The sequence below is a fragment of the Myxine glutinosa genome, chromosome 2 (genome assembly GCF_964187855.1).
Source record: "Myxine glutinosa chromosome 2, kmMyxGlut1.1, whole genome shotgun sequence".
NCBI lineage: Eukaryota > Metazoa > Chordata > Myxini > Myxiniformes > Myxinidae > Myxine > Myxine glutinosa.
The window spans coordinates 197,520,054-197,536,828 of record NC_136262.1 but is presented as its reverse complement, the minus strand read 5'-3'; the positions used below and the strand labels follow the sequence as shown (position 1 = coordinate 197,536,828).

The 16,775-nt window shown below is 44.0% G+C and overlaps 2 protein-coding genes across 12 annotated transcripts in view; one reads left to right on the top strand and one right to left on the bottom strand.

Annotated features, from left to right (window-relative positions):
- The window catches only part of ST3GAL5 (ST3 beta-galactoside alpha-2,3-sialyltransferase 5), a 1,112,943-nt gene that overhangs the window by 1,006,075 nt on the left and 90,093 nt on the right, over window positions 1-16,775 (bottom strand). The gene's annotated exons all lie outside the window — the stretch shown is intronic.
- The window catches only part of NAGK (N-acetylglucosamine kinase), a 48,316-nt gene that overhangs the window by 29,790 nt on the left and 1,751 nt on the right, over window positions 1-16,775 (top strand). For all 11 annotated transcript variants that reach the window (XR_013622448.1, XR_013622446.1, XR_013622449.1 and 8 more), the window contains 5 exons: window positions 3,235-3,345; window positions 3,474-3,586; window positions 3,731-3,818; window positions 10,727-10,824; window positions 12,262-12,340. Coding sequence is in view for 5 of the 11 variants with exons in the window: in XM_068106499.2 (XP_067962600.2) it covers window positions 3,235-3,345; window positions 3,474-3,586; window positions 3,731-3,818; window positions 10,727-10,824; window positions 12,262-12,340 (489 nt within the window). In the remaining 6 variants the exon portion in view is untranslated. The remainder of the gene's footprint in view (window positions 1-3,234; window positions 3,346-3,473; window positions 3,587-3,730; window positions 3,819-10,726; window positions 10,825-12,261; window positions 12,341-16,775) is intronic.

Genomic DNA, 16,775 nt, shown 5'->3' with positions numbered 1-16,775 from the left:
GGGAGCAAGAGGAGGGGAACAGTAACCTGCAAGTAAAAGAGTTGGGTTCGGAAGGATTAATGGGGATGGCGATGACTTGAGAAGAATATGATGGGCTCTATTTAACTGAAGTAAATAAGGGTGATCATGGAAATGTTACAAGCCAGACCTGTAAATGTTTGGGTTTTTTTTTATATAGAACTTACTTCTAAATTGCCATGACATTGCGACCTCAACCAACACACATGAACATCGATTTTGGGAATTACAACCCCTCTTATGCCGTTGGTGTATTCAAATACTTCGTTTGCACTATCAACATATATGACGTTTTACGTCCTGCCATTCTTCAGGTGACGACTTCTTTACCACACCTTTACCTGATCTGGTTCGATGCTCCAGCAGCAAAAGCACTCTCAACAGTAGTTGCATTTGCAGCATAGTTTACAGCATTTGCCTTATGGCCAATAAGCTCTCATATGTGTGGTGCATCAAAAACTTTGGCCGATGTGCTTTGAATCGCTTTAGACATAGAAATTTTGATTTGACTTTCTTTCGTACAAATAATATATTTCGTTAATTTGTCTTCTTGTGCTTATTCGGCATAACATCTCAAACTAGAACAACACTCGTTGAGTGCATAGTCTCGTCCTGCGCGGTCACTCTGAACTAAAATAGCATCATTAACTGAACACACTGCCATTTTGGCCCACATATCCATATCATCCATGCACCTTATTATGTCACAAAGTTTCTTGGCATGGGTTATGTGAAAATTGAATGAATGAATGATCGTTTTAAGGCCATTTTCCCCGCTAGAGCGGGGGTTATAGCCCAGCGGCTAAGTCGAAAAATATTTCACTTTGTGGAGAAATTATGAAACTTTGCAGACAGGTGGAGGACCCCAGTAGGAACATTTTTCGATTAGGACCCAACTCTGAAACGCCCCCTGGTTGCCGATAGAAATACGATTGCAGTGGCTAACCACCCCCCCCCCCCCCCCTCCATGACAATTTGGGTGAACAGGTGATCAGTTAGCACCCCATATGATTTTACTTAGCACCCCATATTATTTCAGTGCTGCCATCTGTTTGCATTAGTTTAGGTTAAGACAGAAGATTTCCTTTTTTATGCAATAAAGTTCTTTGCAGACATCAAAGTTCGTTATCATTATTGTATTTACGCATGTTTTCTTTTACAGGTGGAAAACCATAAACCATGTCCAGGTCATTCAAGATCGTTCCTTTTCAAGTCAATCGGATGAAAATTGAGGATTTTAGAAATTTGGCCTATGTTGACCTTTTGGCCAATGTTGACCTCAAAAATAATTGGTAGTTGTATTCAGTGACCTGATATGTAAATGCTCTTCAAATTTCAAGTCAATCAGATGAAAATTGAGGATTTTAGAAATTTGACAAAGATGTTGACCTTTTGGCCGATGTTAACCTCAAAAATAATTGGTGGTTGTATTCAGTGACCTGATATGTAAATGCTCTTCAAATTTCAAGTCAATCAGATGAAAATTGAGGATTTAAGAAATTTGACAAAGTTGTTGACCTTTGGCCTATGCTGAGTTGGGTCCTAATCGAAAAATGTTCCTACTGGGGTCCCCAACCTGTGTGCAAAGTTTCATAATTTCTCCACAAAGTGAAATATACTGCCATATTTTTCGACTTAGCCGCTGGGCTATTAGCCTTGCGGGCCCCATGACAATCATGGTTCCCTGTTTGAGGCAATGTTTTTATGGCCGGATGCCCTTCCTGACGCCAACCTTTGGTCACGCTCTTACGATGCGCAGGGATACAGTGTGCCTATTTGAATCGGGATACACACCGTGATCATTCATCCCAGCAAGCTGGTACTCAATTTGCCGACCTCGGAAGGATGACAGGCTGAGTCAACCCCCCTGGCGTTAATTCAGCGATTGACCGGGATTCTAACCCAGGATCCTAGGATCCCAAGCCGGCACCCTAACCGCGAAGCCAACGCCAGGCTTGTGTATGTTTTAAGGCCATTTTTCCCCGCTAGAGCGGGGGTTAGCCTTGCGGGCCCCATGACAATCATGGTTCCCTGTTTGAGGCAATGTTTTTATGAGGGTTATGTATGTCATAAATTTAATTCTTCACTCACATCGGGTCATAGTTCCGATATAGGAAGTTTCAGATTTTTGGATAAGGATTTCAATTTAACCAATTATGGCTGGGATACCACTTCACCAATGACATCATCATTATCACTCTAGATATATCTCATGGGGAGTTGAAGACATATGCCAAGATTCCATTTTTTTCGTTGAGCAGTTTTCGAGAAAATAATGTCCAAATTTTTTCCTTTAATCCAATATAGTTGCCATACCATGTGACCTATGATTTCAGACTTATCTATAAAATATTTTCCATTTAAAGTCCCTCCTATTTTTAAAGTTTTGCATCGATCGGACAAGCGGTTGCAGATTAAAACATTTTAAAAGTGAAAATGTATAGATGTGGACATACACATAGAGACAGACGGACAGGGGCATTGCAATAGTCATCACACCCACTTCAGGGTGAGGTTAACTAGAACGGCACTAGGTAGAGCACATACCTCCGCTAGACAGAACAGTTTATGTTTCGTATCCCACTCAACCTCAATCGAATCGGCTTCGTCTTGTCAACTACCCAACTCATCCACCAAGTGTCCACCCGCAACATTTTGAAATAACAGTGCTGTATATGGTTTTTTGTCCCCATCTCTCAATAGTGAAGATTCACTTTAAATATTCTCGAATCCAAATCTGGATTATAATCTTTACCAAAATTCATCACTTCGTCCTTGTCACAAAACCAACCTGTTCACCAAATTTCGGCCGAATCCCTCCATAACCTTTTGAGATATCCTGCTTGCAGGCAGACAGACAAACAGGGGTGAAAATATAACCTCTGTCCGCCTTAGGTGGTTGAGTTAATCATTGTGATTCTAATTTTGGTATCTTTTGTTGGTTGTAATACCCTAAGTCTGGGTGTTTGAACGTTTTATAAGGAACTTGTTCTTGCTTATTTCTTGAAATATATGTTTTGTTTCTGGTAGGTTTAAAATTTTCTCGTTTTTTTTCTTTTTAGTCCATCTTTTCAATTCTCATCCTCTTGCATTTCCTTTTGGCCAATGCATTGGAAAGTCTCCCAAGCTTCCATTGTGAAGAGAGACTAGATTCAAAATGTGTTTTTGATCTCCAATAGCAAACATATTTGGGTAACATCACTATCTTCACATCAGGCGGTATTGTCCTGATATCGGGGACAGGATCGACCTGCAAGCTACTCAAAGTGGATGGCACGCAGCACTCATGCGGAGGCTGGGGCCACATAATGGGCGATGAAGGTTCAGGTGAGGTCACAAATCATCGGTGGGCATGTCATCCCCAATCATTCCAACAAGGATGTGATTTCACACACCATCATAACAGTATCACCAATACATGTGGCTCTATCGTAACATTGATTCTTGTCTTGCAGCATATTGGATCTCACATTTGGCCCTCAAGACTGTGTTTGATTACCTTGACAACTTCACATCATCTCCACATGACATCAACTATGTCCAAAACGCCATGCATGATTACTTTAAGGTGCAGGATACACACAAGATGGTCTGATATCATGGGAGCTCCATGCATGAATTATGTTCCCCATGTTTTATCAAATGCTCACTTTCCACAACTACTCCTCCCAAATTTACTTTGGTTTCTCACAGCTTTCTTTTCCACATATAGGTGACATCTTGCATTGACCTCCTGCCTCACCTGTACACCAATTTTGAGAAGTCAAAGTTTTCAGGTTTCTGCCAAAAGCTCGCTGAAGGCAAGTGCTTTTATGTTTTGGTCTTGGTTTTGTATTTTGCTTGTATAATTATCTAATCCTTTTTCTCAATTCAAATGATTATAATCACACATTTGCTGTCAAAAGGCGTAACCTCGAAATTGACCGATATTTTAAAATAATCTCTTTCTTATGACATAAGTTTAGTCTTGTAAATATTTTCATGTGTTTGTTTCTGCGTTTCTTTCATGGCCGAACCGTAGGACTTAGAGGTCCCAAATTTGTGGTATGGGAACTTCAGAATCTGGGCAAGATTTGTAGCTCCCACACGTTGGCCTTGACGTCCATTTTGATGTCACCAAAGACCGCTATAAAGTGTATATATGGGGTTTGGGGTCAGGCAGTGATGCCGCCGGCCCGCAGGCAAAAGATAACCACCATGAGGCCGATAGATAGCTCAATAGCCTTTCAATGTTAAACATGTCCCGAAACCCCTGCCGGCAAAAGCTCACCCAGCCGGGCAACGCCTGGCATCTAGTCCAGTAATAATGTGACTTGACCTCACACTAATTGCAACAGAAGCAAACTCAACTGATTTGTGTATCCTCAATATGTCCTGAATGAGGAAAAAAAAGTGTTAAGGAATTGCATGGGTGGAAAGTTTTGAAAAATGCATAAATATGATCCTACCCAAAAACCGATTTTTAGCCCTTTCTGCTAGATTTGACTATGCTGTATTTTTTTCCTTGAAGCAAAAAAAACACATACAGAGTATCAGTGATGAGAATTTATTGTGATCACATCATCACATAACTGATCAACTGTTGATCAAACGATTGAACCAATTAAATATGTGTACAGAATACATATAACACTACACAATGTCATCATCGTCGTCACAGGGCATCTGTATTGAGTTAGTGCAGCTGGATCCCCTGCAGTTTCCACATGCCGGAGTGCACTCGATATTGTTCTTTTTGCATGTGCATCTCAGGGTGCTGCAGTCAGCCTGGCAGTTGCACTTGATGACCCGCAGAAGTTTTTCAGGAGCAGGGGGTAGGGTTGTCTGAACTGGCACAAACCCCTCGACACACTTCTGCCATCCCCACTCTGTAGGACGAGGTCCATCTGTAAGATAAGACAGGGAATTTGGTTTTGTCACAGCAGCAATGATACAGAAGGTAGTGAAAATAATACACAAGATACACAGAACATCACAGTAATTGAACTTAATATATTAACTGAAATTAATCTATCTATAATTCCAGTAATCTCTGTGTGTATGTGTGTGTGTCTGTGTGTGTGTGTGTGTGTTTGTCTGTGACCGCTGTTTCTCGACAACTACCGGTCCGATATACTTGAAACTTGCCAGGTATATTGCTGGGGACCCGAGGATGTGCCTTTTCAAGGTTTGAAATTAATCGGACAAGTGGTTCCCAAGGTATGGTCACCGTACTCGCAAGCCGTTCGCTTTGGCTTTGCGAATGGACCAAACTATTTCATGTAAATAGAGGGGGGGGGGGTTCTGTGGTCGTTCGCTTTGGCTTTGCGAATGGACCAAACCATTTCATGTAAATAGAGGGGGGGGGTTCTGTGGTCGTTACTGCATGTAAACGCATGTTTTTTTGCACGCACGTACGGGCACGCCCTAGTATACTAAAATACAAGAATAAACATAGCAGCAATCAGGGCACACAGTAAAATGTAAATGTACCAGATGTATATCCCTTCCATTCTTGTACTTGCAAGTAGACACGCAGGCTGTGAAACTTTGCTGCTCCTGATGTTGGTGGTAAGACCTGTGGCTGAACGTAAGTAGAGCTAGATGCCACCTTCTCACAGAACCGATGATATCGGAGGGAGTCCAGGGTGTCAGTTGATGTTCCATTGTAGAGAATCACCATCGCTTTCTCTCCTGCTTCTGTCACATCATCTGTAGAGGCTGAATGTGCATAGAACACCTCGGCTTGCTCTCGGAATATCTCGCTTTCTTTGAATATCTTGAGGGAAGCTCCCTTCCCGATCCCGTGGAGGCAAGATGTAGTGTCACATCCAAGAACTGCATGTAAGAACAAGATGTGCTTACATATGTCTGGGCCAAGTAGTTGTTTTGTAGCCTTGATGTTCCAAATGCGAGGCTTCTTTGTTGTCTTCCTTGACTCAGAACAAAAGAACAGGTCATGGGAGTCCAGGCTTGCATGGTAGCAGAGAAGGACTAAGAGGTCTGTATCATCCCCCATTAGCACAGTATTGTTGGTGGTAGCACACTGCACAGCTTTCTGCACAATCAGCAGGTCAGCATCTCCTGAGGCATGGTATGTCTCACAGTTTGCCTTCTGCAGTTCTTCACTTAACATGGAAAGAAATTGCTGCTTGTTCTGCCTGTTGGCCAGGAACTGTTCCTTCTGCATTGTGACAATCTTGTCGGCTGTAAATGTCACAGTGGCACCAATCTTCCCTTTTGACCGTCTGTGGTGTGTCATGTCCTTTGTGTTGTTACTTTCATACCCATCAAACACCACTACAGCCTTGCCATACTTCTTCGTTACATACTCCGTATACTGGTGGCATATGTCTTTATAAGTAGATCCATGGGACCATGGGATGCGTTGAAGAAGTGCTCCACCATCCAAGACATACTGGCAGCCATCAACTACATTATCTGCTGGAACATGAGGCCCGATAAGACCCCAGATGGCGTCGGCGAGGGCTGGCTTCTTTGCTTCTCGAAGCAGTAGAGAGGAATCAAATAGGGCTGGGGGATAGCTACATAGCTCATATTTGAGGGCTGACTCGAGTTCATCACTGTTCTGTGCCACTATGACCAGTCTCTGGAAGAGAAGCTGTGGATCAACTTGAATTTGATCTCCATCGATCCTTACAGAAGACTTCATGCCGAGAGTGACAACTTGATCCTTCCTTTTGAAGGTGAACTCAGCAGGTGTTAGTCCATCCATGGACTTCAGTATCGCAGTGCCAACAGACTGTGCTGTATCAACGTTGACGGTGGAAAGGGCATTCTCCCCAGTGGCAATATTCCGGAAACTAGGGTCATTGCTGAATGGATTGTGCTCCTGTAGATAACTGAGAACTGTCAGTGTGTCGTTCCAGTCACGGGATTGCCTTGCTTTGGTCATGTCTTTGTTCTGCTCTCCAGTGTTGTAGTTGACCCCCATTAGTCCCTCCATTGCCTGGTTTACTTCTGCACAGGCGGGCATCGATAGCAGCCACAACAGACGCTGTTGCTCCATCATCCCTCGCCCTCGTGTGAGCCCACCACTGGTTTTTAAACTTCTCATCAGAACCTGCTCAATGACCAGGTCAGGTGAGAGACCTGCCCATAGGCGATCGCTTCGCCGAATCACGTGGAACCCTTCCTCGAAACGTTGTTGGACTTCTGGGTGTTCAGTCTTGAGGTTGTGCATCTGCTGAAGGTACACCCTGGCAGATTTGGTGTAAAGATTGTGTCCTGATGCTGCCAGATAGGGTAGCATGTCCTGGATAGCCTGCAGATAGATAGCAGATGGATAGCTTCCTGGATAGCTTCGCTCTTTCACGAGCCTCGATCTTGTATACAAAAAAAAAGAAAAAAAAAAAAGATGTAAGGCCCAGTTTCCAGTGCGTTCTGCACTGATGTATTTTCGTAGGATGTCCAGCATGTCCATGTACTGAACCCAGAGAGCTGAAGTTCTAGAAGACTTCTTGGTGGACTCGATGTGCTTTTGAAGGCGGTCTTTGATTCTCACTAGAACTTCAGACTGACAAACTTCTTCAGCAGATATAGCCCCATTTATCAGCTTCTCATAGATCTTATAAGCTCCCTCCAGGTCCGCATCTCTGCTTCCATCTGTTATCTGATGATCCGGTGGCCTTGCAGCTGCAGCTGCTTCGGCTGACTCTGACTCTCCATCCTTACTGTTGTCTGGAGTTCCAGATTGCTGTGGTAGATGGAAATCGAACACGTTTGATAGCATCAGTGCATTGAGGGCTGCATCAACAATTGAGTGTGCACGAACTGCTCGCGCAACAGCTTTGCCACACATCATGTGGATTACTGCATTTGGGGCATAGATCAACTCCAGCAGTTCTTGTAGCCCAGATGAGGCCATCAAGTGTCCGATGCAACCGAGGAAGCTCATTTCTGCATGGAAGCCACCCAAACGCAAGACTATTCATCTCAGATCACTTTCCATTGGCTCAGAGTTGATAATCATGAGAGCCTTCCACCAGAGTGGCTGATCAAACGTGATTATTGGGGTGACATTGTGGCATCGTGCATGCTCACTAACAAATGTCAGGGTCGAGAATATGCATGTGCTATCACTGGGATTCAGATCGATCATCGGCAGAAGCATAACAGTTGCTTTGCCAGGGTGGTCACCATAATGCACGAACTGCATCATTCCTGACCAATGACCATGCAGGTCTGGGAGACCCAAAGAGGACGGATGCTTTCCACAGGACATCAAGATTTTCACAGCTGTTCTGGACCTGAAGGTTGACAAGCTTCTGGTAGGTCAGTGCCGTCAAATTGTGCCTTTCGTCTTTGTGGTACCGTACTTGTACCCTTCCAACCATTGCCACATCCAAGGAAGTAGCCTTGATCCTGGGGATTGGCTGCCTTGATCTAATTCCAGGGGTTATGGCTGCAATCATTCCTATACCATGGAATGTACCAAGGCCATCAAGCGTGCGGATGTTATGGTCGACATTGTCAGCTACATATTGGACAAACTCTGTCGATAGGTCAGGAATGTTTGTTCCATGGAATTTGGCTGCATTTCGTTCAAACTGGTGCACCTCCTGGTATGCGCAACAAAACCCAAGGTGATGAAGAGTATCAATGAGGAACCGCGATGCAAAGAGTGGTGATATAGTTGCACGCCCACCCCAAACTGAAGTGGTGCTAACATGACTCTTGGTCTAGTTGCCTGCATCATTGCTTGTCCAATTGCCGCCACTTTGGCTTGAGTTTTGGTCCCAGCAAATAGTTCTTCCAGGAGCACGCGAAGAGTATCTGGAAGAAATCTGATGCCAGCCTCTTGCGATTCTATGTCATCAAGAGCTGGGTAAGACTCATAGGATAACCCGATGTCTTTGATATCTTGTTTGATGAGCTTTGCAGCTGCCTGCACAAGCTTGATCTTCTCTTGATCTTCTGTGTTTGTTTGTTTCTGCTGTGTCTCATAGTAGTCTTGCAGCACCACCCTGGCTGTTGTCCTGATGGTAACCACGTTTGGTTTCCCATTGATCTCGGTGTATATTATCTTCTCACCGTAGTGTTTTTGCAGACTCCTCTTCATATGGGTGTAACCGTATGGTTCATGTTCACTGTGTGCAAGCTTCTGCTGCATGAGGTCAATTAGATCATTTATGGTGATCTGCTCGTCATCATTTTCTTCTATATACTTCACAACCTCCAAGAATGCTGCTGTCCTCTCATCAACGACAGGCCGACCAGCCTTCCTCCTCTTGGAGTCTTCTGTGTTTGTCTGATACGCTACTGGTATCTGCTTGTATGTGCGAAAATTCACACTGCAAGTCTGGTGGTAGACTGCATCTGCTGCATGTAGGTCATGCACATGCAGAATCCATGCCTTCACAGTCTCTGACCAGTCATCACCTCGTGCACGACATGTTGCCAAAAGCGTGTCCTTGAATTCAATTGTCCTGACTTGGAAAACACTGACTTCACTTGGCTTCTTTCTCTTTTTTCCAAACTGAGCTGGTGTGCCACAAAACAGGCAATCAGTACTGTAAGAGAACCTCCCTGTAGTCGATCTTAGTGTAGGACTCTCACTGCTTGTACTTGTTTCTGACTCTTGTTGCCTGGTGTCCTTGGCTATCTGTTGTGGATTAATGTATGTCCAGCGACAGTCTTTGTGTATCTTATCACCAGGTACAGCATGAATATTGTCTCCCCTTTTTTTACTGGCCTGGTTGATAGATGAACTTCCCTTCTCTCCAAGTGTTGATACTGACGACCCTCCTCCGTCCACAGACTGCTTGCAAATGACACACTGTTCATATGCCTCCATTTCCTGAAAGTGGAAAAAAAATATGCACGTTGAAAAATATGCACGCACGGTTGAAAACGTGCATGTTTGGAACTGGATCCTAGTCAGGGATGTGCAGAGGATGTTAGAGGGTTCATAACTCAGAAAAGAGCACTGTAGTTGTGGCGTGCGCGGCATGTTTAAACTAGTTAGCAGAATATGTACAGTGTAACATAATGTAATAAATAGCTAGCTAACTATTATAGCTGGAGGAAATTATGGAAAACCCACCTGATGAGGTTAGTATAGCGTACACCGCGATCGATGACACCGGCACAAATGCATGCTCAGGATTGTCCACTCAGTGGACAGCTTGCTGTCGCCTTCGAATGTCCAATCAGCGGACGGCTTGCTGTCGCCTTCGACTGTCCAATCAGCGGACGGCTTGCTGTCGCCTTCGACTGTCCAATCAGCGGACGCTATTATTATATAGATGTTTTTTTGCTTCAAGGAAAAAAATACAGCATAGTCAAATCTAGCAGAAAGGGCTAAAAATCGGTTTTTGGGTAGGATCATATTTATGCATTTTTCAAAACTTTCCACCCATGCAATTCCTTAACACTTTTTTTTCCTCATTCAGGACATATTGAGGATACACAAATCAGTTGAGTTTGCTTCTGTTGCAATTAGTGTGAGGTTGACCCTTTTTTTTGCGTAAAATGCCTGCACTAATCCCCAGCTTGCAATTATCGATTGTAAACCTGTAATCAGCCATTCCTAGGCTTGTGTAAAGTGATGATTTGGAAACAATATCTTAGTTTAATTCGCTGATTGCCTCCATCTTGTGATTTGAGGGAGCTAAATTCGTTTTTGTTTTTTTACCTTTTACTTTGATGCATTTTCACAATATTTACAATGAAACGGCCTTCCAACCTGCCACTTGTGTGGGCACAGGTGCAAATGAAGGGGATGCACTGTGCCTCAGCGTGTTTCAACAAGCCGGTCGCATGCTGGCCCGTCATATCGTGGCCTTGCTACCCAAGGCAGAGCAGGTGCATTTCTTTACTGTGTCAGCCCTTGGCTCATTGCGTAAAGTTTAAGTGCACGTTTTACGTGGAAAGCATTTGTGCGGCTATGTAAACAATACACATTTTATTGAGGAATAAACAGACCATTTGTCACTCGACACAAACTTCTCATCAAAGTACACTACTCACAATAAGTTAGGGACGTGGCAACAAACACACGTGGCAGGTTCTTCGTGTGGTTGATTTTGTGTATTAATTATGTTGAAAAAAGTTGTTGGTCCTAATTCTATGGTTATTAATGAGTGTGAAAAACCACAGCATTCTTGATTTCAATATCCTAACCACTATAAAAAGAAATAAACTCACATCCCTAACTTATTGTGAGTAGTGTATATTGACGCAAACTCTCTCAGGTCCAAGGTTCAATTCAAACCCGAGCAGAATCGTACCAAAGACTCTTTTTTTAAAAATGTTATGTGCTCCTTCCTTGATGCTCAGAATATGAAGTATGGAGCATGGACAAACCCCATTGGTTGGCATTGGGAGGGGGAAATTTCTACTTCATTTTCCCATTGAGAGTGGAGAGAAAAGCGATATCATAAATATGGCCTTTCTGGTACTCGGTGTGCACCTGGGAGGTTACTTCATGCCGATTATCCACATCCAGGACAAATCGTCATTACAATCTTCATTGCCTAAAAGCAGGCATTATCCAAGTTACATATAAGCTTCCTCAAATTGCTTAAGGTGAAACGCAGGCAATTCGGCTGAAGTGTTGAAATTTAAAAGGTGGTTAAAATTCCTGTTAATTGTTGTTTGTTGCTCTGTAACGGCCACTATTGTCCCACCTTGTGGGGTCGGCCAGGGGAAGCTTGGTCCAAGTCTTTCACGAACCGGCCTGGCCAGGCCTGACGTTCGCTTAGTTATGGCAGGAATTTGGAATTTGGCCATGGTGCCGGCAATACTCGCCTACTCTTTGCGAAGGACACCATGAAATCTTTAACTTTAACATCCGTCCACCATTAACCACGTCCACATTTAACATGGCAGACGGGACCCCCGGTTTAACATCCATCCGAGGGACAGCACACACATTGGTGAATCACTCTGCCTGTGAAACACCGGGCTGATAGTTTATAGCTGGGTTGGAATTTGAACCCAGGCTAGACAGATTGGAGGCGAGTTTGTGCACCTTTAGGTCATCCTGCGAACCCATTAAAATTTATGTTCATGTTGAACAAAAATGTTGATTCAAAGCCTTTTTATAACTGTTGGACAAGTCTTGCAAAAAATCACAAGGCAATTTGGGACTATAGGTCCTAGACCTAGAATTCTAGATGAAGACCACTATGTTGTCAAACATTAGCTTTCATCTAGATATTACTTGATTCGGTGTGCCTTGTCTCCTTAATAGATGTTCTTAACTACACCAGATTCTCTGCAAATCCCATTCTTTTTCAGGAGCTGCTCGATGGAAAGCTAGGGCTTCCTATAGTGTGTGTTGGCTCTGTTTGGAAAAGCTGGGATTTCATGCGAGAAGGTATGGTTAATATTCTGCAACTTCTTACAAATCATCTCCTCCTCTACCTTGCATAATTGTGGAATTTGTTTACATTGTTTAATTCAATGTTTCTACATGCAGTTCATACATAAAACTGGTTTAAACATTGTTGTGCTCTGTATGTAATAAGTTATGCATTGCGTTGGGAATGGCATCCTCCACAAAGAGCAACACTGCATCCTCAATTTCTCACCATTCTGACCTGAACCTTGTTGAACATCACCTTTATGGCAGTATGCTCACCTTGCATTGATCCAAAGGTTTACTTTGCGAATGAACTAATCGTTTCATGAGAAAATTGTTTCAAAAGTATGAGCACTCGTTCAAAATGTGAGATTGAACTGCCTCCAGAAGGCAGTTCTGCAAACAGGTTAGCTTGAATTTTGAGAATTAAACCAGGAAAGGGGTCCTGGAAGAACACATGCATCCTGGAAGATATGCGGAGTTTTTTTTTTTTTTTTTTGGAACACTGAGAGGGCAGGTAGAACAAGACTAGAAAAAGGAAGTGAAAACTAACAACATCAGATTCCAAAAAACAGAAAGGCTGCCAATCTTTCTCTGATATGGGAGCAACAGGACGTGTGCTTCTCCCTAATTGCAGGAGTTGCCAATAATGTTGAGAGCTTTAGGTTCTACAGAATCCAGGAAAGACGAATGTGAAGTGGGAACGCCAACTGATAGGGAAGAGCAGTCTCCATTGAGCTACAGACAAAGGCCTTGTCGTCTGCGAGTAGTTCTGATTTTTCCAGGAATGACATGGAATGATGGAGGATGCCCAGTCTGTGGCTAGTTTTTAAGCGCAGCTTTGCTACATATTCAGTGAGCTTGGAAAGCAGAGCAGAATGCCATAATTTGTTGAATGCCTATCATATGTCCAAGGAGGCGGTCTTAACCTCTTGTTTAATACTTTGGGATTCTGACCATGGTTGAGAGATGCAGTAGCATAGTTGAGTAACTGGGACAGAATCCAAACTCTTGGTTAAAGATAAGACCTTTTAAAAAAAGAGGAAAGACCTGAACTCACAGCAATCATGGATTCCATGACTGCTAAAAATTGCAAGTAAGCTTACTGGCCTGTATTTGAGAAGATCAGTATTTTTTTTTTGGTATATTTGGTCGAGGCTCATATAAGAGCTAACACATAGAACAAATAGTAAAAGGAGCGGGAGACAAAAGGGGAAAGAGCGGGAAGCACAACAACAGCAGGGAACAGGCACATCAGGAGATCTGTGGAAGAGAAAGGGCCTGGGCGGGGTACATGGGATAAACAAGATGGACACTACAGGTGTTTTCAGGAAAGAAAACAGGGAATTGGAAGGAGGTGGATTTGGGGTGGATTAACAAGTGTAGAAAATGTCAAGTTTTTGGATGGTGGAAGATAAGAGATGGTGGTGAACAGCTGATGTGAAGACCTGGAGGGAGGAGTGGGATTGAAGAGAGTGTGGGAAATTTGTTCCAGAGGTGGGAAAAAAAGAGGAATGAAAGAGTGAAGGTGAGCACTGAGTCTTGTTTTTTGGCAGTTTCACTGGAAGAGGGTTGCTGGCACACCGTGTGCATCCTGCAGGAATATTTGGGGGACACAGCACAGACAGAGCAGGGGGTGCAAGGCCAGACAGGAGTCGGTAGATGATAGAAAAACCACCAACCTGCCTGCAGTGAGTGAGTGAATGACCCTCAGAATCGGCTTCATTACGGTAGATACCAATGATTCTCAAAGTCTTGGTTTCTACATTGTGAAGCTGAGCTAATTGTGATTTGAGATTGTCAGGATTGATTTGTCAGACGGCCTGAGCTCCTCACCTCCAAGGAAGGCTCAGTCCTTCCTTGGCACACCTGAGCTCCTCACCACATACAAGGCTTTCATCCGCAGCTCAATGGAATACTGCTCTCCCCTCTGGGCCGGTGCTCCTGCCTCACACCTAGCTCGGCTTCACGCTGTTGAAACCAAAGCTTTCAGAATCATTGGAATCTCCCGCGATGAAGCTGATTGTGAGGGCCTTTCACGCACTCACCGCAGGCACGTAGGTGGTCTTTCTGTCTTCTACCGACTCTTATCTGGCCTAGCTCCCCCAGCTCTATCTGTGCTCTGTCCCCCAAATATTCCTACAGGTCGCACAAGATCTGCCTGCAAACCTCTTCTGGTGAAATTGCCAAAATCAAGACTCTCAACTCACCTTCACTCTTTCATTCCTCTTTACTCCCACCTGTAGAACAAACTCCCTCACTCTCTTCAATCCCACTCCTCCCTACAGGTCTTTAAAACAGCCGTTCACAGCCATCTCTTATCTTCCTTTATCCAGAACCTTCATCTTTTCTACCCCTGTTAATTCACCCCAGATCCACTTTTTTGCAATACCAACTTCTTTCCTGGAAGTCCAAGCAGTGTCCATGTGTTTTTTCACCTCTCCCACCTCCAACCCCCCTTACCACGCCTTCTCCCACCAAGCCCTCTCCCTCCCACAGATCTCCCGATGCCCCTGTTCTCCACTGTTGTACTTGTGTGCTTCCCTCTCTCTCCCCATCTCGTCTCCTGCTCCCTTTATCATGTTTTATGTGTCAGTTTGTTTTTATGTGATTAGTGTTGGCTCTTACACGAGCCTCGATCTTGTACACAAAAAAAGAAAAGAAAAAAAAAGAAACAAAGACACGTTCCACTTTTTTGACCAGTTTGTGATTTTGTCCATGTCTGCAGAGAGTGAAGAGGCTGCAGCCTGCCAATCTGAGGGATGAGAGATGGGGCGGAAGAGGGTGGAGTCATCAGCAAAGAGATAGAGAGGATTTTCCAGAGAGTCGGAGAGGTCATTAATGAAGATTAGAAATAGCACGGGGCCAAGAACACTGCCTTGAGGAACTCCAGCCTGGACAGGAAGATGAGATTCACTTCCATTTAGAGCCACATGTTGACTACGAGAGGAGAGGACGTCCGCGAGCCATGTGTGGAGATTTCCATGGATACCATAAGAGGAGAGTTTGGTGAGCAGAGCAGGGTGCCAGACCGTATCGAAGGCACAAGATATGTCGAGGGAGACGGCTCTGACCTCCATCCATTGTTGAGACAGCAAAAGCAGCATGTTCAGAGTAGAGTGACCTGGTCTGAATCGAAATTTATGATCAGAGATCAAGCCATTGGAGAAGAGGAAGGATTTGATATCTGAAGCAATGATGGATTCCATGACTTTGCTGATAATTGGGAGCAGGCTGATTGGTCTGTAATTGCGAGGATCTGTTTTTGCACATTTTTTGTGTAAAGCGGTAATGTTGGCTGTTTTCCAGAACAGAGCAGAGAGAGGGTGTGAAAGAGTGGCAGGGCAGGATTTTAGGACCCGTAGGCTGATGTCGTCTGGTCCAGGTGCAAAATCAGAGTCGAGGTTTGACAGAAACTTCTCCACCTTGTCAGGAGAGGAGGACACAGAGTCCAGGAGCAGCTGGGTATTACTGGGTCAGGTGGATACAGAGAGCAATGGGTTTGGGACACAAAGTTTTGAAGCAACCCAGGGTTGAGTCATATTCAGCCTTTTCATGGGCAGAGTCTGTGGTGATACCATTTGAAGTGAAGGAAGGGGTGAAGGGGACCATACAACAGACGGATTGACAAAGCCCCACTCGGACTTTGAGTAAGATTCGTTGGATAGTTCAGCCTTGTGATTACCAAGATGTTCTTTGGACGCCCACTTTTTGCAAGCCTTCGAGTGACATAAAGTTACCTTCCACTTTGAGAAAGCAATCTGCTTGACCACCACTGTCTCACCGCAAGTTACATTCTACCTGAGCTGAGAGGGTGGATAGCCATAAATTAGATGGGATCAATTGGTTTGTGAAAGAGAGTCGGCTTTGCTGAAAGAATTTCTATGTTGATTTGATATCAAATGCAATGGAGAGTCCAAGGCAGTCCAATCCCTTTTTTGAGAGGGCTGTATGAACAAAAAGAAGCACATGTGCATGGTGGATGGGGAGAAGTGGGGGCAGATGTGGGAGATGTGTATGGAGGAGAGATGTGGAGGGTGAACCACCATAAACCTGCACTCTCTGCAAATCGGGCTTCTTTTCTGGATCACTCGTTCAGCAAAACAAAGGTAGACATTGCAACAAGGGTGAAGGTAAGAGTGGTTAAAAGCACGAAGAAAAGTAGCGCCTTGTGACTAAGATGGGACCTGAGTCACGGATTTCCGAGTGAACCAGGAAGAAAAATGTTCATTAGTAAAAGGAGGATGATAAGGAATGAGTGAAGGCAGGGGGAAGAAAGTCAGATGAATTAAATGGTGGAATTCTTTTGTTTGGTGAGGAAGAGTTGTAATGTTCTTTTGCTCATTTTTTGATAAGTTTGAGTTGAAAAAGATAATGATAAATTATAAGCGTGAAGAGAGGAAACAAAGGATGGAAATAACATTTAAAGCTTGAGAGCCTTGAGCATATG